Source organism: Podarcis liolepis (genome assembly GCF_965112155.1).
Source record: "Podarcis liolepis genome assembly, chromosome: 3".
Lineage (NCBI taxonomy): Eukaryota > Metazoa > Chordata > Lepidosauria > Squamata > Lacertidae > Podarcis > Podarcis liolepis.
Window position 1 is genome coordinate 64,343,432 of NC_139557.1, and position 25,500 is coordinate 64,368,931.

The following is a 25,500-nucleotide window of genomic DNA, read 5'->3' on the forward strand; positions in this document are numbered from 1 at the left end:
CACTTGTCAAACCTGGTTCATGTGGGGTTGGGGAGATAATGGCCTGGCCTACCAGGCAGATCCAGTTCCTCACTCCGCTCTAAAAAACCAGGAGAGGAGTTTAGGAGATATTTTCTCAATGACCCGTGAAAGCTCTTTTTTCTAGAGCTTAATAAGGCATCAACATCAACAGCAGATTTCCCCAGTGTGTTCTAGAAACAAATTAGATTCATGAGCCCCCAGGGATGAAAAAGCTAACTGGCCTGGTTTGCCTTGGTTTAATGGAAGATGCTTCTTTCTCCTGTAAGCGCAAGCCCTGAATTTAGAGTTCTCTATTCCCAACAGCAGATATGGTGCTTAAAATGAGAGCTGCTAGACATGCCCATTTTCTAAGTTTTTTCATGTTTTAAAGAGTTCTGTTATTCTAAATGATTGCTGGTATTCTCGGTAAGTAGAAAATTCAATATTTGCATATGTGAGGGATTCCCTAAGATTCCGGATTTCCTGCTTCTGAATAATTCCACAATTCTTATTAAGAGCTGACATGAGTAACAGCATCATTTTCAGAACTAAGTCGCTTGTCATTTTACCCTTGAATGACTGATATCTCTTTATATGTGCTATGAATATTATAACAGAAGGAAAAATTAAGAGCCCTTGAAGGCACAGTGTGGAATCAAAAATTTCCCGTTTATTATAATGATACTTTGTAGCAATTCATAAGTCTTCAAACACTAATCAGGTTTTAAGTTATTACAAAATTAATAATAGAACATATCATTTGGACATTCTTTCTTTTTCTGGAACAAAGTTGAGTGGGATTTTTCCATTTGATGTCAGTCTCAACTTTTTGCATCAGTAATCATCACAAGGGAGGAAAGGGCATGGCTGCTTAAAGTTTTTGAAAAGCTCAGTGCGCAAACAGATTTTGACTGCTGCTTTCTGGTTTAATTGCAAGTTGGGTGGGCACCTTTCTACTTCACAGTGCATCCTTTGATGGGCTGTCAGTGGACTGTTCTCTGTTCAAGGGTGTCCTCAAGCTGATCCAAATCAAGCTTAAAGATCAAGAACCATAAAGGTGAGCAGGGCAGTGGCGTAGCAAGGTCAGGTGGTACACGGTGCGGATTATTATTTTTTTGTCACACATACACCCCACACTGAAATTGAAATCTGTCAAAGAGAGCCATGCAGGCAATCACAATGCAGACCCCGCCTTCTCCCCTCCCCCTCCCTTCCTCCCCCCCTCTGTCAAAGAGAGCCATGCAGGCAATCGCAATGCAGACCCTGCCTTCTCCCCCTTCCTCCCTCCCTCCACCACCCCTGTCAAAGAAAGCCGTACACCAGCCTTTATTTGTGCGAAAGGGGGTTTGGGTTCAGCCGGCATTTTGTCACCCCCCTCATGATGGCACCCGGGGTGGACCACACACCCCTTCCTACGCCCCTGGAGCAGGGGCCTTGACATTCCCCATCAATGGCAGTCAGCACCTGGACAGCAAATTGAGCAGACACATGGATCCCTTGGTCACCGTCTTCCCTGCTCTGCTGATATGTATTATATTTCTGCTTCACTTTTAGTCATTCTTTCTTAGTGTGCATCTATTTACAACAGTATTTCCCAAACTTGGGTCTCCAGCTGTTTTTGGACTATGACTCCCATCATCCCTAGCTAGCAGGACCAGCAGTCAGGGATGATGTGAATAGTAGTTCAAAAACAGCTGGAGACCCAAGTTTGGGAAACACCGATTTAGAATAAGCAGTTTTATGCAAACCATCTTTTGTCCTCTTTATTTCTGGTCACAATTTTCCTCTTTTTTTGGCCACCTTAAGTGTAAGCCTGGCTGAATCTTTCCTAAGGAAGGACAGAGAACTGCCAAAGAGATGCAGGTTCCTCCTTGAACCACTTTGTGGGGTTCTTGGGTAAAAGGGTCACAAAAATGGGGGGGGGATAGTATGACATGTATGTTTCTCGAGTTTAGTCCTCATCACTTGAGTATGTAATGATTCTGAATCTAAATTGTCCCTGCTCTCAAGAAAACAAAACCCTAAGTGGCAAGCTTAACAGTGTATCCCAAAGCAACCTTATTGATATCTGGGCTGTTAAAGCAACTACGTTTTATACAGAAAGTCCTGCGTTCAATTCCTGGCCTTTTCAGATAGGGCTGGAAGAGACCTCTGTCTGAAACCCTGGTCATCCACTGCTGGTCAGTGTAGATGAGCTAGTTGGACCAAGGGTCTTACTCAATATAAAGCAGATTCCTATGTTCCCATTTAAACTCACATTCTGAGGACCAATGGTGGACCTATTTGGCAGATATACTTTACTTTCCCATTCTTATCTGTGAGGTTATTTATAAAACACCCTTCATCAAAAAATAGGCCAGTGAACAATAAATATAAGCAAGAAAAGTCATGCAATCTGAAGATACAATGCAATAATAAAACAGAACCAAAGGACAATAAGGATACTATAGGACATATTGATCAACTTAAAAGGCCTGTGCAAAAAGAAAAGGTCTGACATGTTGTCAAAGGCATTGCAAAGTTAGTGCCTATTACACCTCCTGAGGGAGGGTTTCCACAGCCAGGATGCTGTAACAGAAAAGACTTTTCTCCTAGTTATTGGATAACAAGTAGAAGGTCCCTTGAGAAGGGCCTGCCTTACAGATCTTAAAATGCAAAGAAGCATTCCTTCAGATATTGGGTCTCAAATCATTTAGGATCTTAAAAGTAACCTTGAATTGGGTCCAGAAGCAAACAGACAAGCAATGCAGCTTCTGTAGAATCAATGTAATAGGTTAATTTCAACTGAATCATACTCAGAGTAGACCCACTGAAATCAACAGACATGGCTAACATAAGTCCATTGATTTCAATGGGCCAACTCAGTTGGATGCAACCCAACATGATCACTCCCTGTTCAACACACGCACCCTCCCAACCATAGAACTACATTTCTCAGGTCTTACTGGAGAGAGAAAATGACTAGTTAGTCTAGTGTGACCATTATCCTAAAGTTCTGATTATCTGAAAGTTTGGCATTTGGATATTCAGATATGTAAGGAGTTTTTGGTTATCATTCAAAGGCAGTGGGGGCCTTGCTAGGAGATGACATTTCTGTGGCACTTGTTTAAAACCCAGGCTGCATTTGGAAATTTACAGGTATTAGAACTTCACCAGCTTGATACAGCTGTGATATACAGCAAATATCCACACATGGCCTAGACTCTAAATAAGCATCATAGAAATGCCATCTCCAAGCAAGGTCTGAATAATTAGCACATCCATCTGGCATAGTGAAATGAAAACATTCAAGAAAAGGAATGAAGCAGCCCAGAGTGTAACATACATCATTCATAACTAGAGTCCAGAATAGTCCAGAAGTGTCTTCTCTAACCATCGTACATCAACCCCAAAGCTTTATCCCACCATGCATACAGTGGTGCCTCGCAAGACGAAATTAATTCGTTCTGCGAGTTTTTTCGTCTAGCGAATTTTTCATCTTGCGAAGCACGAAATCCCATAGGAATGCATTGAAAATCAATTAATGCGTTCCTATGGTCAAAAAAAGTCCAAACAGCCAAATTTGGTACAACAAGAGTTTATTAACTGCTGTTTAAAGTCACACATACTGTAAAGAGCATTTCAAAAATTGAAGGAACAATAAATTAAGTTTCTAAACATGACAGAAAAACATTTAAAAAACAACAAAGTGTACAGTACATTTTCTAAGACTCTGGGGGACCACTCGAAGAAGGTTCCTCTTCCACTCTTTGCTTCTTGCTGGAGAACCTGTCCATGGTCTGCTGCTTCATCCGCCTTTTCAGCACCTCCCTGAAAGGCGACATGACCCTCGTATCAAAAGTGTTCACAAGGTCATGTGCCATGTGCTTGTCAGGGTGGTGCCACTGTGCAAAAGCCTGCACATCCTTCCACTTCATGCAAATGTCCCTCAGCCGTTCCTCAGTTGCTTCCTCCTCTTCCAGCGAGGCCTGCTCCTGCGCAGCCTCTGCCTGCAGTTCGACCAGCTCCTGGGTGGTCAGCTCGTGATCGTGCTCTTCCACCAGCTCGCTGATGTCCTCCTCTGTGACCTCCAGGCCCATGGTCCTCCCCAAGGCAACAATGTCCTGCACCACTGTTCACTCTGGTGCATCAGAGTCACTTGGTGCCACACAGTCCGGCCACAGGCTGCGCCAAGCGCGATTCAAATTTCTCTGGCTGATCCCGTTCCAGGCCGTGGTGATCATCTTCAAGCAGGTGACGATGTCGAAGTGGTCCTTCCAGAATTCCCACAGGGTGATGGTGGTGCAATCACTCACCTCGAAGCATCGTCTGAAAAGCTCCTTGGTGTAGAGTTTTTTGAAATTGGCGATGACCTGCTGATCCATCGGCTGGAGCAGTGGCATGGTGTTAGGCGGCAGGAACATGATTCTGATGAAGCTGAACTCCTCCAACAACTCAAGGCCTTTAGGATGAGCAGGAGCATTGTCCATCAGAAGCAAAGTCCAGCAGGTACTGTTTGACAGCAGGGCCAAAAGCAAGATTGACCCAGTCCACAAACAGCACAAGTGTGACCCAAGCCTTACTGCTGGATCGCCACATGACACTCAGCTGCTCCTTGTCGACCTTGTGTTTCTTGAAGGCCCGTGGGTTCTCCGAGTGGTACACCAGCAGGGGCTTGATCTTCAGATCGCCGCTTGCGTTGGCACAGAAGAGCAGGGTCAGACGGTCCTTCATGGGCTTGTGGACAGGCAACTTGGCCTCCTCCTGTGTGATGAAAGTCCTTTTGGGCATCCTCTTCCAAAACAGCCAGGTCTCGTCGCAGTTGAAGACCTGCTGTGGAACGTAGCCCTCCGTATTCACAGCCTCCAGGAACTCCGCTGCAAAGTCTTCAGCCGCAGGAACATCAGAACTGGCAGCCTCTCCATGCCTGACCACGCTGTGGATTCCAGATCTTGCCTTGAACCGGTCAAACCAACCTCTGCTTGCCTTGAAGACTTCTGGCTTGCCTGAGGTTCCTGGCTGTTCCCGGATGAGGTCTGCGTGCAAGGCCTTGGCCTTCTCACAAATGACGGCCTCAGTCACTGTGTCCCCTGCACGCTGCTTCTCTTCTAACCAGATGAGCAGCAACTTCTCGACCTCCTCCAGAACAGCTGGGCGGTTCTTCATGATCCTGGTGACTCCCTTGGCTGCATCAGTCGCAAGGATCTTCTCCCTCATCTTCAGGATGGTCCCAATGGTCGATGGATTCCTCCCGTACTCCCTGGCGAGGTCTGTCACACGCATTCCACCGTCGTGCTTCCGGATGATCTCCTTCTTCATTTCCAGCATCACCTTCTCCTTCTTCCTCTCACCGGCCTCTGCAGCAGCAGTCTTCTTGGGTCCCATGGCAGCACAGCTCCTACCTTCTCAAACTCAAAAAAAAAAAAAGAATCAGTGCTTCACATCCAAAAAATTCAAAAGCACCCAGGCACCCATCACACAGAAATTCAAACCCAGAACCAAGTCCTTGAATTCCAAACACCCAACCCAAAATCCAAAAAACCCAAAAAAAGTTTTAAAAGTTTAACTTACCAAATGGCTGCAAAAGAAGTTTTGGGAAAGCTTCAAAAATCACCAAAGTCTTCAAAAACCTCAAAAAAGGCTACCACACCGCGTGCTATGAGTTGCTCCTCGAAGTCAAGTCGCAACTGCACCTCTTCAAGCAATGCACCCTGGGTATTAACGGTTTTACGAAAAAGGAAACAAACTTGCAAGACGTTTTCATCTTGCGAAGCAAGCCCATAGGGAAATTCGTCTTGCGAAGCACATCAAAAAACGAAAAACTCTTTCGTCTAGCGAGTTTTTCGTCTTACGAGGCATTCGTCTTGCGGGGCACCACTGTACTTCTTGACACTTCAGCATCATTTTTATGAAGAATAATGAAAGTAATTGCACCCCTTGTAAAATATTAGAGCCACAGCTAATAATGAAGCAAAAATATATTTTCAGAAGCTATAGATGATAAATATACCAAGAACACGCTATGCCCTGATCCTGTGCCAAGTTAAGCACACCTAGGTTCACCCAAACTCATTGAAATCCATGGGCTTAGGCATACCTAACTCTGCAGAGGATTGCAGCCAAAGCATGCTTTGGGTATTATGTCATTGATCCAAAGACTGCAGCCATTTCTCTCCCTTTTTCTCAAAAGACATTTATATTTGCTGTAGAGCATTCGATTTTTATGTGCAATAAAATATTGGCCGTATGATTTGCACATTTTGATGCAGTGAGGACTTTTCATCATGTCTTTTATGAGGTCATTTTTTAAAAACATGTTATGCACCATCTGTGGGCTTTACAGCTGTCCAATTAGCTGCCACTAGAGCCTTCTTCTGCCTCTCATCAGCATCATCTCCACTATAGTGGAATTGCCCTCTGGGGCTCCCTGAATTGCTCTAAAGCATCCTCTAATATAGTCATGTTCTCTCCACTTCTCTCCAATTGTTTTTATGTTCTGGAACAAGAGCTAGGACAAATATTGTGAGAGTATTATCCCCAACACAATAAAAAGCCAATTATTTCCTAGTAATGCACATTTATAGCTGGCTTAGTATATATATACCCTAGTCCTACCACTCATACATATTCAACAGATTTCATTTCACGATACTTAAGCCTTCAGACTATACAATGTATTTTTTTGCGGGGGGGGGGGCACACAACAACAACCTAATCCCCATGTTCATTCAGGTTCAGAAAACCTAAATATTCAAAGCTTCAAAATTTAGAGGTCATAAATCCAAGGGCAGATTAAAGTTTAATGGCCCATACCCATGAGTCCTTTTGGTGGGATAGCAGCAGGTAAAATGGATGATGAGATGAACCCAGATTAAGATTATAATTAGCTCTGGAAAGCCAAACTTTCCCCCTGCAAACCCAGAAAATTATGTGAATACTTCCATGTTCAACTTTGAGCCAAGTCAGACCCTGTCGTGTTCCTGGTGATGCCATCAGAAGTGCAACGTGGTCTGACCTTTCCACACTCAAGTCTTTGAGATTGATGTCTTGTCTTCCCCTACCCAATAGCAAGTCCTCAAGCACATTTCCCCTTTTCTCCCACCCAACTAGCCAGTAGTAGCTAGAGTAGCATTGCTCTTGTGGCTTCCCAGCAGCACATGTCACTGCCAGTTACTGAGAGGGGGAAGGGGAAATCACTGGGTAGTTCAGTACAGTACAGGCACAGAGGGCGAGCCATTCCAATGTTCTGGTGTTTGATCACAGAGCAGGTGATCAGAAACAAGGAGACAGCTATTTGCTGTATGGTTTTGTTGCTATTCATTTCAGCAGTGTCCATTAAAGGCCATTCTTGAGCCACTAGGCACCGCCAGGCTGACACCTGCACCACCAGGCTCCATAGCTCCACTCCTGAGTTTCAGGATCTGATCTTCAGGACTGCAGAAAACATACTTATTAAGAAAGGAAGAGGAATGAGAATATTCCATTCATAGGATCCAAGAAGCTATCACAATGGTCCTCAACTAATCAACCTGAACCCAGCTCGCTTCTTGCCCTGCCACACATTTTCAGGCTTCTCCCACCCTGGTTCTTCTTGATGAAACATTTGTTCTTAATATCTACCCACTTTGTGGGCAGTTTGATTGATCCTCACTGGATCAGAACAGAGGCCCACCGAGTTCATCATCCTGTTCTCACAAGGACCAACTAAATGCCTCTAAGGAGCCCACAAGCAGGACCCAAGTGTCACAAGGACCTCCCCACTTGTGATTCCCAGCCGCTGGTGCTCAGAGACATCCCTGCTCTTCTGTGAACTGCTTCAATTGCTCTGCTCTACGGAGGCCTGTCATCTTTGCTTTCCGTTGTTCTTTATGAACACCACACAATCATGAACAATATCAATGTTTATAATAGAAACATGAAAAGGGGGTGGCAACATTACGGAAAGGTGGTCCAGTAGACCCAAGCCCCAGATGATTTGAGATGCCCCCCAAATCTTCTGCATCTCCCCCAATTTAAAACGTAAACTTTAAAAAAAACCACTTTACTTACAGGGTGACTGTACAAGCTGGTGAGACCCAAGCCACCCACCAACATAACTGATCAAGAGGCACCCATTTTTGTATGGTGGGCCACTCCAAGTCCAAATGACACCCCTGGGACACATCCATTGGGAGCCAGCCAGAGTGGCTGGGGAAACTCAGCCAGATGGGCAAGGTATAAATAAATAAATTATTATTATTATTATTATTATTATTATTATTATTATTATTACCCACACCACACATTTATCCAATGCCTCTTTAACAGCTGTGGCTTTCCCCCAAAGACTACTGGGAATCGTGGTGTGTTAAGGGTACTACAGTATCCAGCATCCATAATGAACAACAGTTCACAGGATTCTCCATGGCTTTTAAAGTGGTATATGAGGGCACTTTAAAATATGGTGTGTATGTGACCATGTGCATAAGTGGTCTCCTCATTCGTGAATTTTGTCAGTGATGTTCATGGACTAACACTAATTTTCTTACCTAGACTGCAGTTCACATGAGCTGGAATTAATACCACATTGACACATATTTTGGGGACTGTATTTTGCATGTTATTTTATTTGTCCTTATAGCACTAAGCAGAACAGGATCTTCAACCCAAACTATGCATAAAAAATATTTAATCTACCTAAGTGTGTGTACTCGTTTGGGTAGAAATGATTTGAAAGCTAGGAGATTTACAACAGTAGAAGGGGGGGGGCTTACAATTTCAGTGATGTTCTATTACAAGTGTAAACCACTAGATGGCTCAATAGGGGTAGAAAATGTAAGCCAATGCAAGAAGTACCAAACAGCAGGGTGAATTTTGTCTTTGCATTCGTATATAGGCATTTATTGCTGTAAGTAATGTTTCTCAGCTCTTGAAAAATAGTGACCACTAAAATCACAATAGCAATTGCATCTCTCTGCAGTGCTGATACTTTTACAGTTAGAATTGTGAAAACAGGGGGCACAAAACTAACAGGGGGCACAAAACTAACTGGAACTCTTCCTAACTCCTCAGGTTGTGAGCCACCATTTTTCCAAGCCTTATGAGGAACGGTTGAAGGAGCTGGATATGTTTAACCTGGAAAAGGGGAGACTGAGAGGAGATATGATAGCCAACTTCAAATATCTAAATGGCTGTCACATGGAAGATGGAGCAAGCTTCTTTTCTCCTGCTCCAGAGGGTAGGATTCAAACCAATGACTTCAAGTTACAAGAAAGGAGATTCTGACTAAACATCAGGAAGAACTTTCTGATGGTAAGAGCTGTTTGACAGTGGAATGGACTCCCTTGGGAATTTGTGGGCTCTCCTTCATGGAGATTTTTAAGCAGATGGCTATCTGCCATGAATGCTTTAGTTGTTATTCCTACATTGCAGGGGACTGGACTAAATGACCCTCAGGGTCCCTTCCAACTATGTTTCTATGATAGTGCTACCTCATGATTTGGTGGTGTTCTGAGCAGCATGCAGATGGGTGCCCCCTGGTGGCTGCCATTAAAATGCTTCCACCAGAGCGGGTCATAAGGTGCCTCACCCCCCATTCCACATATCTTTAAAACAATGGTATTGACAAGATGCCACCCAACCTGGAACCTGGAGATATCTTCTCAGAGGAAGAGGCCTGAGGACCCTGCAGAAACCCCATTACAACTGTGGTCCTGGAAGAAGTGGCAGTAGTGAAGGCAGGCTGAAGAGCCCCAACTCAGATCTGCCTGGCATGGCCCCACTCAATAACCTCTTTTGCCCCTCTTTTATGTCCCTCCCATTCTCCTCCTTCACCCCCAGGCTTAAAGACAACAGAGTAGCTGTCAGAAAGCACAGGGTTACTGGAAGAGTGCCCATTTTGCTGCCATAAAACCCCATTGTCTGGAGGAAGGCTGTACTCAGGAAGAGGAGGAAATATACCTGCAAGCAATGACCCAGCAAAGGTCTGGAAGAAGAGTGATAGACAGAGCATATATGTCTCCTTTGTTAACAGATCCCTCTGAGCTTTTTAATGACCAGTTCCTATGCTTGGTGCTGGCCATGGGTAGATATGCAATGATATAGTGCTCTCTAGTGCATTGTTGAAAAATGAAATTGTAGCTGTAGCTGAAGGAAGGCCACAGGAGCACTAGTAAGTGTTGCCCTCACCCTCAAAAAGCAACATAGGTGTGATGGGATGATGAGCTGCTTGTGCGTAAAAGCGTAGTCCCTCAGAGTCTGTGCAAGTTCACAAACCTCTGTCTGTGACGGAGCCCCTCAGACATGGCTCCTCTAGTCACTTGCAGATTCCGACAGTGGTTGTTTTCGGAATCGTTTCCAGCATAAAAGTTCCTTAATGGAAACACGTCTTCTGGACTCACGGCGTGACAGTTCCCGGCGAGGCGTGGGTCTCCCTATGGGAACTTCAGATACCTCCCCACTGTTCTCGCTGGAAGTGTCTCTGAGCCCTCCCGCCTGCTCGCATTCCCTCAGAGATCCACTCCTCCCCCTGCTGGTTCCTGCTTCAGCTGTTGAGTCTCTCCCAGCCTCCCTGAGCCCCTCCACCACCTGTTCCTCTGATGGCAGTTCCCTGACATCCACCTCCCCTCCAGGGCCCCCCTCACCCCCTCCCGTTCCCTCTCCTCTGGGAGGTGAGGAGGTAAAACCCCGAAAAGAATCTTCTTCATCTTCAGACGTCTCGAACAATTCCCTCCATCGATCGCCGTCCCGGCTCGCTGAATCCTCCTCCTCGGAATCTGTGAACCCCTCCAACTCCTCTTCTTCGTCTGTGGTGGCAAAGTATTCCCTCCGGAACCTCGCTACCGGTTGAGGCTTGCGTGGGAACCTCTGATGAAAAGTTTCTATTAAAACCTCGTCATTGACATCCTCTGCCCTGACCCAGGTGTTTTCCGACTCCGGTTCCCCTTCCCACATTACCAAATACTCTACTTGATCTCCCTTCCACCTGGAATCGAGGATCTCCGCTACATGGTAGCTTTGTTCCCTTTCCTCCATTGCTGGTCCCCGAGTGACCCTCCCTTCTCTGTCCCCTTTATACAGTGACAGCAATGACCTGTGGAAAACTGGGTACAGCTTCATGTGGTTCGGTAACCGGAGTCTGAAAGCCACTGGATTGACCTGTTGTGTGATTTCAAATGGGCCCAATCTTTTGGGTCTTAACTTCTTACAACCCCCTTTGAAGGGTAACCCTTGGGTTGACAGCCACACTTGGTCCCCCACCCTAATGGTTTCACCTTCTCTCCTCTGTTTGTCTGCCTGCCTCCTATATTCCTCCTTGGCCCTGTCTAAGTTAAGTTGGAGCTGGCGATGGATCGCTTCCATTTCTTCTACGAAATGTTCGGCAGCTGGAACGCTCCATCTCTCCCCTTCCCCCCCTGGGAAAGCCCTGGGATGGCACCCGTAATTAGCCAAAAAGGGGCTCATCCCCGTGGACACGTTCTCCGCATTGTTGTAGGCAAATTCCGCCAATGCCAACTTCTCCACCCAATCATTCTCTCTGTCATTGACATAACACCTCAAATATTGCTGGAGGATGCCATTGGCTCTTTCCGCCTGCCCATTGGTTTCAGGATGCCGGGCAGTCGAGAAATTAACCTCTACATGCAGTAAGCTCATTAGCTTCCTCCAGAACCTGGAAGTAAATTGTTTCCCTCGGTCAGAAACCACCCTCAAGGGGGCGCCATGCAACCTAAACACATTTTCTACAAACAATTTAGCTGTTTCTTCTGCCGTAACAGCATGTGAGCAGGCTATAAAGTGTGCCATTTTGGTTAACAGGTCTACCACAACCATGATGGCTGTTTTCCCTCTGGACCTTGGCAGATCAGTCATGAAATCTATGGCCACTGCTTCCCATGGTCTTTCTGGTGTGGGTAGCAGTTCTAATAACCCTGCCGGCGCCCGCCTTTCCCCTTTGGCTCGCTGGCATTGGTCACAACTCCTCACATACTCCCGCACGTCTTCCCTGACCTTGGGCCACCAAAATTCCCTGGTCACCAGCCACATGGTTCTGTGTTGCCCAAAATGCCCCGCTGTGGGGCTATCGTGCAGCTGCTTGAGTACCTTCCCCCTCAACTCTCCTTCAGGTATATATAACGCTCCCTTGTAGTACAACACCCCGTTTCTCTCCTCAAAACCTCCAGGTTTATCTCCCTCCCTCCTGAGTCCCCTGAGTTTGTCCTGGGCGTATTCATCATTCTCCGTTCCCTCTACCAGTTCTCTTTGCCCCACCAATGCCGCCCCACACACCCAGCGGTCCTCTGGAATGACATGTCTCTCTTCGGGTGCTCCCTCCCCTCCAAATATTCAGGTTTGCGTGAGAGAGCGTCCGCCCTAGCGTTCTCTGGGCCTGGCACGTAACAAATCTCAAAGTTAAATCTGGAGAACTCCTGGGCCCATCTCAACTGCCGTTGGTTGAGCACTCGTGCCGTTCTCCAATACTCTAGGTTCTTGTGGTCAGTGCACACTTGCACCTTATGTTGTGCGCCAATTAGCAGGTGCCTCCATCTCCGAAAAGCCTCATGAATAGCAAGAAGTTCTCGGTCATACACCGTGTAGTTCCTCTCGGATTTGTTCAGCTTTCGCGAAAAAAAGGCACACGGTCTCCACTCTGACTCCTCCTTCCCTGGCTGCAGAAGAAGCACCGCCCCTATGGCTCTGTCTGATGCGTCTGTTTCGACTCTCATCTTTTTTTGTAAATCCACATGCAGAAGTTGTTCTTCAGAGGCGAAGGCCCTTTTTAGCTCCTCAAAAGCTCGCTCCACCTCCTCAGTCCAAACAAATTTCTTCTTACTGCTGAGACAGTCCGTTATGGGCGCCGTCAGGTGGGCAAAGTTTCGGATGAACTTACGGTAAAAGTTCCCAAACCCTAGGAACCTCTGCACATCCTTCTTTGTTTTGGGTGTTTTCCATTCCAGCACTGCCTGGACCTTGCCGGGATCCATGGCCAATCCCTTGTCTGACAGGCGGTACCCCAGGAACTCCACCTCCTTGGTATGAAACTGACACTTCTCCAGTTTCACCCACAGCCGGTTGGCTAGCAGCCTGCGCAACACTTCTCTGACGTCTCTCACATGCTGCTCCTCATTCTCAGAATACACCAACACGTGTATTCTGTGTTCCTGTACAACAGGAAGGCCACACAATTCTTGTAAAGCAAAGGCCCTAGTACGTGGTTCATCAGCGATTGAAAGCACGCCGAGCCTGCTTGTAATCCAAATGGCATAACGAGATATTCAAATGCCCCCAAAGGGGTGAACATGGTGGTTTTCCATTCATCCCCTTTCCTTATACATATCAGATTGTACGCCCCCCTTAGGTCCAGCTTGGTAAAAATCTTTCCCTTCCGCACCCTGTCCAAAATGTCATCTATTCTAGGCATGGGAAAGGCCAATGGTTCTGACACTGCGTTTAAAGCCCGAAAGTCACACACAAGTCTCGGCTTGTCCGTGTTTTTTTTATCCACAAAAAACACTGGACTACCTCCCACCGCTCTTGACTCTCTGATGAAACCCCTCTTCAGGTTCTTTTCAATGAACTCTCTTAGCTCCTGCATTTCTCTGTCTGACATGGCATACAACTTGCCTGCGGGGAGCTGCGCCCCAGGCAGTAAATTGATTTGACAATCAAAGGGTCTATGCGGGGGTAGTTGGTCAGCTTCCCTTTCGCTGAACACGTCGCTGAGATCTGCGTATTGTCGTGGTACCTTCACCTTCTCCGTTACTTCTGTCCCTGCTAGGGTAGCTTGGGCTCCTGCTGAACCCTTTCCCTCCTTGCAGTGTTCTGAGCAATGTGCGGAACCAAAGGAAACCACTCTCTGATGCCAGCCCACCAGTGGATCATGTAACGCCAGCCAGCTCATCCCCAAAATAATGGGAGCCCCTCCCAAGGTGGCCACATTAAACGCTATCAGTTCTGTGTGCCTTGCCACCTTCATTATCATTGGGACGGTCTGCAAGCTGACTTCCCCTCCCAACAGCTCCCTGCCATCGATCGTGGTCACCTGCAGGGGGTTGCTTAAAGGGATCGTCTGTATCTGGTGTTCAGCTGCAAACTCTTTGCTCATGAAATTGCAGGAGCTGCCTGAGTCCAACAGCGCCTTAATCTTCAGAGGGTATCCGTTTTGCAACTCTAGTGACACTTCTATCACTAGGGCAGGTTTGGGAGGTTCTGGCGTGGGCACTTTCACTGCTCTTTGGCCTGGCTGCTGTGCCCCGACGGTGGCAGCCAGGCGTTGGCTTTTACTTGCTCCGATATCTCCTCCACTCCTCCCTCAACAGCTCCCACCATCCCTTGCCATTCCTTCCTCTGGGGGCAGACTCTGGCAAAGTGACCTGGCTGTTGGCAGAGATAGCATTTCCGGGCGCCTTTTCCCTCCTTCCTACCCCCTTCACTGGGCTTTGAAACTGCGCGCGCGCGCGCTGTTCCGATTTCCATCGGCTCTGCCGGCGGGAAAGCTGGCTCAGGAATGTCTGGAATGCGGAACTCCTTCCAACGTTCCCCCTTACCTTCCCGCCTCTCCAAGGCTCTCGCCTCCTGGCGCGCTCCTATGGTCAGCGCAGATTTGGTCAGCTGATCCATAGAAACCGCCCTGGGACTCCGGGAAAGTTCGTCTTTCACAGCCGAAGAAAGACCTTCTTCAAAAAGCATTTGAATGGGTTCCGCCGATAAATCCCACCCCAATCTGTGAACCAGCATGGTAAACTCAGTCCAGTACTCACGGACAGATCGGCTCCCCTGCTTGCAAGCCATTAACTGTCTGCGCACCACTCCCTGCTCAATATCGCTGGAAAACATGAGATCCATTGCACGAAAGAACTTCATTGTGTCCTTTAGGACGTCATTATGCGTTGCCATCAGGGGTCGCACCCAGTCCCTCGCCCCCTTTTCAAGGTGCCCAATCACGAAAGCCACTCGCGATTCCTCGTCAGGGAATTCATCAAACTGCACATTGAGGGCATATTGCATCTCTGTTCTAAAGGCATGGTAGTCCTTGGGGTCCCCCCCAAACTTCTGCACCAATCCTGGTACCTTTCTGGTGAACTGGGTGGCTTTCCCCTTCTTGTCTGCATCCTGAGCCCTTCTCTCCTCAAGCCTCGCCGTCTGCAGCGCCAGTTGGATCTCCAACGCCCGGTACCTTTCTTCCAGGCTTGGCCCTGCTCCAACTCCTGCTTCTCCGGTTCTGGCTGGGTCACTCATGATGCTTTCTCCTGCACAAACAGCTTACAGAGACTGTCGGAATGCTGTGATGGGATGATGAGCTGCTTGTGCGTAAAAGCGTAGTCCCTCAGAGTCTGTGCAAGTTCACAAACCTCTGTCTGTGACGGAGCCCCTCAGACATGGCTCCTCTAGTCACTTGCAGATTCCGACAGTGGTTGTTTTCGGAATCGTTTCCAGCATAAAAGTTCCTTAACGGAAACACGTCTTCTGGACTCACGGCGTGACAGTTTCCGGCGAGGCGTGGGTCTCCCTATGGGAACTTCAGATACCTCCCCACTGTTCTCGCTGGAAGTGTCTCTGAGCCCTCCCGCCTGCTCGCATTCCCTCAGAGATCCACTCCTCCCCCTGCTGGTTCCTGCTTCAGCTGTTGAGTCTCTCCCAGCCTCCCTGAGCCCCTCCACCACCTGTTCCTCTGATGGCAGTTCCCTGACAATAGGGAAGGCCATTACTTCTCCCTCCCCCTCTCAGCTGCATGTTCTCTTTTCATATACTAGCCCCAACCCCATATTCCTGGGATTGCAGAGAACAAAATGGGTGGGGTGGCAGTTACCAGGCAACATTTGTGGCAGAAAGAGGTGCCTGCCCCTAACAAGTCTCCCCTGAATTTTATTCTCCCTGCCCCCAGAAACTGGATCATTTCTCCTCTGATTCAGTTTCAGCTCCCAGCTGGAAAAAAAAATTACCTCCTCATGGAGAATTGGGGAAGTAGTAAGCACTCCCTTGCTTCCTGTCAATTCTCCCCTCCCAGTACCCTAAAATCAAAGGCACTCCAATCATACTATCAATACCAGCTGATGATGCTCCATATGAAAAATGACAGATGTCCTTTCCTCTGCTTTCAGATGGCTGAATGGTTCAGCACACTCAGAGCTGGGGCCACTTTCTCAAGTACTGTGGGCTGTTTTACTCTCGAATCTGCATTTCAAGAGCCTTTTGGCTTTTGTCCCGTTTTCTTGCTTTGCTTCCTGGCTTAATTGCTTTTAATAAAGTGAATGGAAATATGACCCTTATCTTAGCGACTTGTCATACTCGATATTAGCAACTGCATCTTATACAGAAAGGGTTCAGAGAGTGATCTTCTGCAGAATGAGGTATGAGCTCAAATATATGCTGTTGGAGCAGGGCAGTAAATGAGGCGAAACCCCAATATTTGGCCCCTTTTGACAAGGTCAGATCTCAATGGTTTTCCGTAGTTTTAAACAAAATGCTGGCATGCCCATTTCTATAAAGGTTACCTTTCAGAATGACCAAGTTCTGTAGCATCTTTTTTAGAAATGTAGCTGACACAAAGGAGCTTCTTCTGATTCTATCTTAGTAGTTCATATGTCATGAAAGTTCATGTCCTTCCCATTCAAAACTGAGAACCTCAGGAGCTCTATCAAGTGAAAAGGCAATCTATTGCAGATACTTCACAGCAAGCTTCCGTCTCTCCACCCCGCTGAGCAATGTGCTATTGAAAAGAGCTACATTCTGGGCTTCGTCTGCTTGACTTATCGTTCCAGCTGTTAATGAAGAAACCTTACTGTGTGAACCCACAAAAAATGTTATTAGAAGATATCCCAAGCTAGTCAAGCTCAGAGTATTTCCACTGAAATCCAGTAAATCCAATTATTTGTGTAGGTCTACTCTCAGCATGACTTTGCTGGACATCCTCCATTATTATTATTGATATGTATGTCGCTTTCCATAACAAATGAAGCCTCGAAGTGTTGTACAAAAGCACAATACAAAAATATAACGCTCAGCAAACACAGCTATCAACACAATACCAAACACTACAAGTGATCATCCATAATAGTCAATTATAGAACAGGGATATCCTTCTTAACCAACAGCAGGATGAATACCTAAAATAGCCCCCAACCAGAACAGAATTATTGCCCAAATGACTAGGAGAATAAAAGGTAGGGAGGTAAGTGAGGGTAATTTTAGCACTTGACGGTTTTCAGTTGCTGGATGGCAATTTTGATTTCTTTCGTAGTAGTAATTGCGCTGTATCATGTGAGGATGTAGTTGTCTTACTATGATCCAATTAACTGCATACACATTTATTTGCACATTGGTATGCCTTCAGGATACAACCAGCCTGTGTGTGTGAACTATTGTAATAAAGAAGCCTAACAGCTCAAGCAAGCAAGATACAAAGGTCTATGAAACCCAGTATAAGGTTCATAGCATGAATGCAAGCAGACAAATTGACCTACATGGTAGAGACCATGTTGGGTGGATATCAGGTTACTTTGACCCAGGCTATGCTGTTTTGCCCCTACCATGGTTTATTATAGGCTCATGAAAGAACGGAATCTAGCTTGAGTATTTTAAAGAGGACCAGTGTGGTATAGTGGTTAGAGTGTTGAACTAGTTGCTGGGAGACCCGAGTTCAAATCCCCACTTGGACATGAAGTTCACTAGTGACCTTGGGCCAGTCACATACTCTCAGCCTAACCTACATGGGGATGTTGTGGGGATAAAATGGAGAAAGGGAGAACCATAATTGCCACCTTGAGCTCCTTGTAGGAAAGGTGGGCTATAAATTTAATAAAAATTAAAAAGAAAAAAAATCAAAAAATAATCTATGCTTGGAATTTCCAAATACCTGAGTTGCAGTATCTCAGTCAACAACTCTTGAACAATGTGCTCTGATTTTGTTGGTCTATATAGTGATAGATAGATAGATACACACACACACACACACATATTGCTTATATACAAACTCTACAAAGAGTTTAGTAGTTATCAAGATCACTGTAATCCTAGTAATCAGTTGTAAGTCTATAGTCAAATGCTAGTTTAATAGTGTTAATGGTTTCAAAGCCTATGAGCTAATCCAACTCATTAAAATACTGCAAAGAGTGAGGATTAATTCAGCTTCATTCGGCGTATTCAACCATAGATGCATAATTACGCTTGCTCCTACTATGACCTGGTTGATGTCTAATTGAGCTTTTGAACTTTTAATAATAATAACCAAAAAGCCAGTTAATTTGGGGCTTCCTCTGTAAGAGGTTTACAGCAATCTAATTGCACAGGGCCACTCTGTTTGGGTCATAGGCAGGAACAACATGTACAAGTATTTTACAATGTGGGCATACTTCCTTCCTAATTGTATTAAAGTGGCAAACTCCAACAATGCATTGTGCTGAACTGTTGTGTTAATCACAGCTGAAGGCTCTCTCCAAAGTACATCTCTGCCAGAAAAGGGAACAGTCTGTGTTATGCTTATAGAATCATAGAATTGTATGGTTGGAAAGGACCCCCAACTTAGCCATATGGTGGAATTGATGTCATCCTATAAGAGAACTCAGTGGTCAACGCTGGAGGACAGATAAATTGATGGTGTTCCTTTAGGACAGGCATAGGCAACCTTTGGCCCTCCAGATGTTTTGGCCTACAACTCCCATGATCCCTATCTAACAGGACCAGTGGTCAGAGATGATGGGAATTGTAGTGCAAAACATCTGGAGGGCTGAAGGTTGCCTGTGCCTGCTTTAGGGGTATTGGCATTAATGAAAAGTAAACTTTGATTGTTGAGTTGACTTACTAACCCCTGTGCACTCATGCCATTTAGAATACTGGGAAAATGGCAAAGGTTTTAGCACTAGGACTATCACCTATAATACCATATAATCCTTTATTTCAAAATAAAAACAGATCATATGATGTGAAGGTATGGAAAGAACACCATTTACATTGCTTGAATGATTATTATAGCAAGGGACAACCTTTTACAGAGGCGCAAGTACATTTAGAAAATCATCAAATTTCACTGCCGCTAGGATATCATTTCTTGCAAATATAAAAATTAAAAATGAAGCTACAGGGAAACTAAAAGAATATGAAAAGATAGTGATAAGAGATAGTATGACTAAGAGACTAATTTCCCTTTTATACAAAAACCCTTACTGATAATCAATTTTACCCCAAACAAAATCTAAAAAGCTGATGGGAACAAAAATTGAGTTATAAACATTGCAGAGAATGAATGGAACAATTTATGGACAAAAGCACCATATAAATCTCTGTCAGCAACTACTACTGTCCACAACTAGGGAAAACCCAGTCTGATAGGTGGGGTAAAGATAAAGGTACCCCTGCCCGAGTCTTGACAGACTCTAGGGTTGTGCGCCCATCTCACGCAAGAGGCCGGGGGCCAGCACTGTTCGCAGACACTTCCAGATCACGTGGCCAGCATGACATCACTGCTCTGGCGAGCCAGAGCCGCACACGGAAACGCTGTTTACCTTCCCGCTAGTAAGCGGTCCCTATTTATCTACTTGCACCCGGGAGTGCTTTCGAACTGCTAGGTTGGCAGGCGCTGGGACCGAAAAGCGGGAGCGCACCCCACCGTGAGGATTCGAACCGCCGACCTTTCGATCGGCAAGCCCTAGGCCCTGAGGCTTTTACCCACAGCGCCACCCGATAGGTGGGGTATAAACAATAAAATTGTTATTCTTGTTATTACCACCACCACCACTACTACTACTACTGCATAATATTCACTAAAATTTCTGCCTGGATGTTCTTTAACATCAAAGAGATATTTGAGATTACAGCTCAGACAATGCAAATAACTATGGATTTAGCCTTATTTAATTTATACTTCAGAAATGGACCAATTAAGAGGTAAGGAATTAATAACACATCTATTAACAACAGCAGCAGCTAGAACAGTAATAGCCAGAACTTGGTAAACCTTGCAATTAATGAATGTTGATCAGTGGTATAATATATAGTTGTCACACAAATTTAAGGTGGCAAGGGAAGAGAAACAAACAAGATAATTTTTGGAATGATTTTTATTAAATATACAAATGAAACTATACATGGACGAGGAATACCTACAACACAGACTGCAAAATGACATAGGTAAGCAGGCACTACTCATTAGCTCACTCCTGTTCTGTGTAGGGGACGTGGGTGGTGCCATGGTCTAAATCACTGAGCCTTTTGGGCCTGCCAATTGTAAGGTTGGCAGTCCAAATCCCCACGACGGAGTGAGCTCCCATTGCTCTGTTCCAGCTTCTGCCCACCAAGCAGTTTGAAAGCACACCAGCACAAGTAGATAAATAGGTACCGCTGCAGCAGGAAGGCAAATGGCATTTCCATGCGCTCTGGCACTCCAGCATTCTGTGTGCCAAAAGCGGTTTAGTCATGCTGGCCACATGACCCAGAAAGCTGTCGGCAGACAAACTTCCCTCAGCCTGAAAGCAGAGATGAGCGCCGTAGCCCATCATCAATTTCAGCTTGACCTAACTGTCTAGGGGTCCTTTGTTGTTGTTGTCAATTAGTGTTAGTCAATTAGTGTTAGTCAATTAGTCAATTAGTGGTGTCCGACTCTTTGTGTCCCCATGGACCAGAGCACGCCAGGCACTCCTGTCTTCCACTGCCTCCCGCAGTTTGGTCAAACTCATGTTAGTAGCTTTGAGAACACTGTCCAACCATCTCATCCTCTGTTATCCCCTTCTCCTTGTGCCCTCATTCTTTCCCAACATCAGAGCTGTTTTCAGAGAGTCTTCTCTTCTCATGAGGTGGCCAAAGTGTTGGAGCCTCAGCTTCAGGATCTGTCCTTCCAGTGAGCACTCAGGGTTGATTTGCTTCAGAATTGATAGGTTTTTGCAGTCCATGGGACTCTTAAGAGTCTCCTTCAGCACCATAATTCAAAAGAATCAATTCTCTGGCCATCAGCCTTCTTTGTGGTCCTTTACCTTTACCCTATTCTGTGTTTTCCAAGTTCCAAGCTAGATGGTGTCCCAGCTCCCAGGTCTTTCACATCCTTGGCATGATCTGCTGGGTCAAATGCTTCCATAATTTCAATGCTGCTAGACACATTTTCCCACAATGACCCATTCAAATTTCAGCTTCTGGGCATACAGGGCACCAGAAGGTCCCATGATTTGTTCACTGCACAAAAGTAGGTCAGAGCAATCTACTCCTAGTAGCAGCAGAATCAGTGCCTTAGAATCCCAATCAGGAATCTAATTGGTGATCGATCTTAGATGAGGGTGGAAGAGTGTGAAGTCTGATGTGGGAATCTGGCTGCAACTGTCCAGCAAGCTATCACGCTTCAGTAGGGTTGGTAGGGAAAAATGGGTTCCACCTTCAAGTGGCTCAATCACAAAGCCACTTGCCTTCCTCCCCACCATGCACTGGACTCCAGCTCACGTCTTGAGGGTGAGCTGTATCTCTTCCCCATCCAAGCTAAAGAGGTCAAAGAACTCTGGACTAGCTAGAGATCGGTTGCTTTCCCCATCCAAGAAAACATATGTATAGCCTGCTCCGGATGCCCTGCAGGGCAGCATTGTCATTCCTTCTACCTGAAGAATCAGACCAATGGCCCATCTGGTTCAGCTTCCTTTCTCACAGTGTCCACTAGATGCCTGCTGTTAGCCTGCAAGCTGAACCTGAGCACGGGAGCCCTCTTCTCCCTTGTGTTCCCCAGCAACTGGTAGTCAGGAGGCCTACTGCCTCTGATACTGGAGAAAGAACCCAGCCATCAATAAAGCCCAATTAATTCCAGCTCTGATATGAAGATGTGCTCTCAGGCAGAGCACAGTGTGATCCCTGAAGGCAGGCTTAAGGCTTAAAGTAACAAACATGTACAAACAGGTTTACCCCATATGGAAGATAACCTGGGGGACTGCTTGGCTGGCAGCCAACTGTACAGGAAGTTTACAGGACGAAAGGGAAGACCGAAGAGAGAGAAGGTAGCAGTGTGACTTGGCCTTTTACCAGGTCTACGAAGGTCACACCCACCTACTAGTCACATGCAAGGAAGGATGCTCCAGGCCAGGGGGAACAGGAAGTTTCAACTGGCTGGACATTCCCCTTGCATGTCCACTCTAGCAAAACAATGAATGTTGTACTTGACTGCTCCCAGTGGATTACACCCCACATGGGTCACAGTCAGCCTTTGGTCTTCAAGCAACACCCTGTTCTTTCAGAAGAGAAATGTTGACAACAAGGAAGAGCAAACCGTGTTGCAGCTTGATAGCTCTTGACAGGCCTGATTTGATTAACCCTCCAGATCTTATAAAGACGCTGTTAGGAAAGGCACAGCTCGATAAATTAGAAGTTTAAGATAGAGGACTGTGAGCCTGACATGACAAGAGCTTTTAAATGATTAACTTAGCAAAAATCAAATGTACAAGATGTGATTGCAGGGCGGGCATACTAACATATGCTTTCCCTCTCCAGGATCCATGAATATCTATAGCATTCAATTACTGCAAAGTATATCAAAGCCTCTGCCTGTCTGTTTCAGTTACGGGCTTTTAATTTGGGGGGCAGGGGAGAGAAATTACAACAGGGCACATTCCTACAGTATCCTATGAAACTAACAGTGATTTAGTTAACACATGCTTCATTTCAGAATACCTTTTTCCCAGATAAATCATTTCATTCATCACTTTATGTTCTTATTTCAAAGAGGTGCCTTTAAAGCAGCTGCTCTTTTTGAATGTATCTATGGCAGTACGGGGCAGTACTGGACAGATCTTTCCAGTTCTATAGGACTAGGTTGCTGAACGCAAATGTCCTGGACACTTGGCCTACCTGGTGGAAAGTCTGCATGTCAAGCCGCCAGTTGAGGGTCAATCCACATCTCCAAAGTCCAAACTGGGCAGCAGAGCTGACGTACTGCAGAGATCCTGGACCATCCAGGTCATAAACAAGGGAAGTTGAGCAGACACAGCACCTCAGCTCTGCTGCCCTTTTATACTTTGCATTCTTTTTGCAGCATCTGGGCTTGACAAGGCATGTGACCCTCACCTGTTCTGGGCCTACTCCAGCTGAGGAATCACACACCTCCTCCCAGAACTAGCGAGCCCCATCTGGCCAGCTAGGGAGCTGGGCTGTGGGCCCTTGCCTACCTCAGCCACTTAGAGCACCACTCCTGCTGCTCCCTACGCTTCAGAGTCCACGTGTTCATGGGAACAGGGGCGCCTCTGACTCTGGTGATGGGTCCAGCTGCTCTGGTTCCTGTACGCTGACCCTCCATCCCCTCATCACCCTCCATTACCCCGTGAGTACTTCCTGCACTACCTCTCCACCCCCAGCTCACCCTGGTGTATCCCAGCCTCAGCTACACTGCTCAATGGAATCCTCTTCCTCCTCCCCGTTGTCCTGCAAGTTGACAGCACACAATTTGGGGTCAGATAAATTAAACTCTGAGAAAGATGTCACAATTGAGCCTTGCTTGAACAACATGGTTTTCCTGGAGCTCTAGTGTGTCCTTGTTTTGTCTTGTCTTCTGCCTTGTTCCTTGACCCTGCCTCCTGATTTGTCTTTGGTTCTGGCATCTCCCATGGCTTCTGGTCTCTATTTACACTGCTGCCCATGGCCCAGCCTTGACCAAAGGCCCATCTAGTCCAGCATCCTCTTCTCACAGTGGCCAACCAGATGCCTATGGAAGCCCACCTAAGTGCAACAGCATTCTCCCCCTTTGTGATTCCCAGTAGCTGGTATACAGAGGCCTATTATGCCCAACATGGTGAAACAAAGCCATCGTGGCTAATAGTAACAGATAACCTTTACCTCCATGAACTTGCCAAGTCTTCTTCAATAACCATCCAAGCCAATGGTCATCACTACATAACATTTTTGCCCCCTTCTCAGCCAGCTGCCTCTTTCTACATGCAGTTAATTCATGAAGGGAGTTTGGGTTCATTAATTTTGTTTATTAAGAAACGAGTTTCATTTGGACCCTACTTCCAGCTCACTGCCATATGCAAGAATAATTAATTCTTTATTATCAACAACATCTGAGTTGAATTTCAGTGAAGCCTGAAGTTGAAATGATGACAGTATATCTTAAAAAAGAAGATCCCAAGTGTGAGTTCAAATATGCATGTGCCAACATCAAGTGATAACTTGCACACCCAAAAGAACCATTACAGATCAAGCACCATAGGCACAACTTTTCTATCACCCTTTCAGTCAATTGTCCTCTTCCCTATTGCTTCATGGCAATACTTTGCTAGTAAGTCAAAGGCAGGAATTTGGGTATAACTTTTGGTGCAGCACTAATGAATCTCATATGTAGTAGCAGCAGCAGTTATTAAATAACAATAACAGCATATGTTGTCTCAAATCCTGCATATGTGGTGGATGTAGGTCATTCATATATTGTGTACTATATTGCTATATGTATGGTCATTGAGGGAGAAAAGCAGCTATACTCTTGGTATATCTTAATTCACTTCCACACTGCAAAAAATCATTGTGCATGTTAACTCCTTCATCCAGATAAATATGTTGATATAATAGGTTGATATAGCAATGTCCTTGTGTCTCTGATTATCTGGTGATCTTTTGCATCCTTTTTTCTTTTCTTTTCCCTCAGATATTGCCTCAGTATTAAAACTGACATTCAGAGCAATGATTGATATACCTCTTAGTAGAGGTATATTGAGTCCTTGTTCTGTCTACCAAACCAATGGTTAATGCTGTCAATTCTGTGAGCTGTATTTACCTGTTTAGGGAGTAAAGGACTGATTCTAAACTCACCATCCAGAACAGATGATCAGTGCTTTCAGTGCGGACAACACCATCCATCTGTTTCGCGAAGAGGTTGTTTTGTGGAGCCTGCTATTCTGCCAAAACATCTTCTGGGAATAGACGTAGAAATGTTCTGCAACCTTGTATCCTCCAGATTTTTTCAACTACAATCCACATCATCCCTGTCTATTGGCCACACTGGCTGGAGCAGAGGAGAATTGTACAGTGGTACATGGGTGGCGCTGTGGATTAAACCACAGAGCCTAGGACTTGCCGATCAGAAGGTCGGCGGTTCGAATCCCCACAACGGGGTGAGCTCCCATAGCTTGGTCCCTGTTCCTACCAACCTAGCAGTTCAAAAGCACGTCAAAGTGCAAGTAGATAAATAGGTACCACTCTGGTGGGAAGGTAAACGGTGTTTCCGTGCGCTGCTCTGGTTCGCCAGAAGCGGCTTAGTCATGCTGGCCACATAACCCGGAAGCTGTCTACGGACAAACGCTGGCTCCCTCGGCCAATAAAGTGAGATGAGCGCCGCAACCCCAGAGTCGACCACAACTGGACCTAATAGTCAGGGGTCCTTTTACCTTTACCTTTACCTCGGGTTAAGTACTTAATTCGTTCCAGAGGTCCATTCTTAACCAGCAACTGTTCTTAACCTGAAGCACCACTTTAGCTAATGGGGCCTGCTGCTGCCGCTGCGTCGCCGAAGCACCATTTCTGTTCTCATCCTGAAGCAAAGTTCTTAACCCAATGTACTATTTCTGGGTTAGCAGAGTCTGTAACCTGAAG

At 46.0% G+C, this 25,500-nt stretch overlaps 2 protein-coding genes across 2 annotated transcripts in view; both read right to left on the bottom strand.

Moving 5' to 3' along the window:
* Positions 1-25,500, bottom strand: part of LOC310703734 (craniofacial development protein 2-like) — a 609,970-nt gene that overhangs the window by 298,151 nt on the left and 286,319 nt on the right. The gene's annotated exons all lie outside the window — the stretch shown is intronic.
* LOC310702425 (tigger transposable element-derived protein 1-like) lies at positions 379-5,856 on the bottom strand (the record flags this gene model as incomplete). Its single annotated transcript, XM_083493902.1, has 3 exons — positions 5,551-5,856; positions 4,563-5,390; positions 379-599 (listed from the first exon to the last, which is right to left on the bottom strand). The coding sequence occupies exons 2-3, from the start codon at positions 5,362-5,364 to the stop codon at positions 379-381; spliced, it is 1,023 nt and encodes a 340-aa protein (XP_083350028.1). The 5' UTR covers positions 5,365-5,390; positions 5,551-5,856.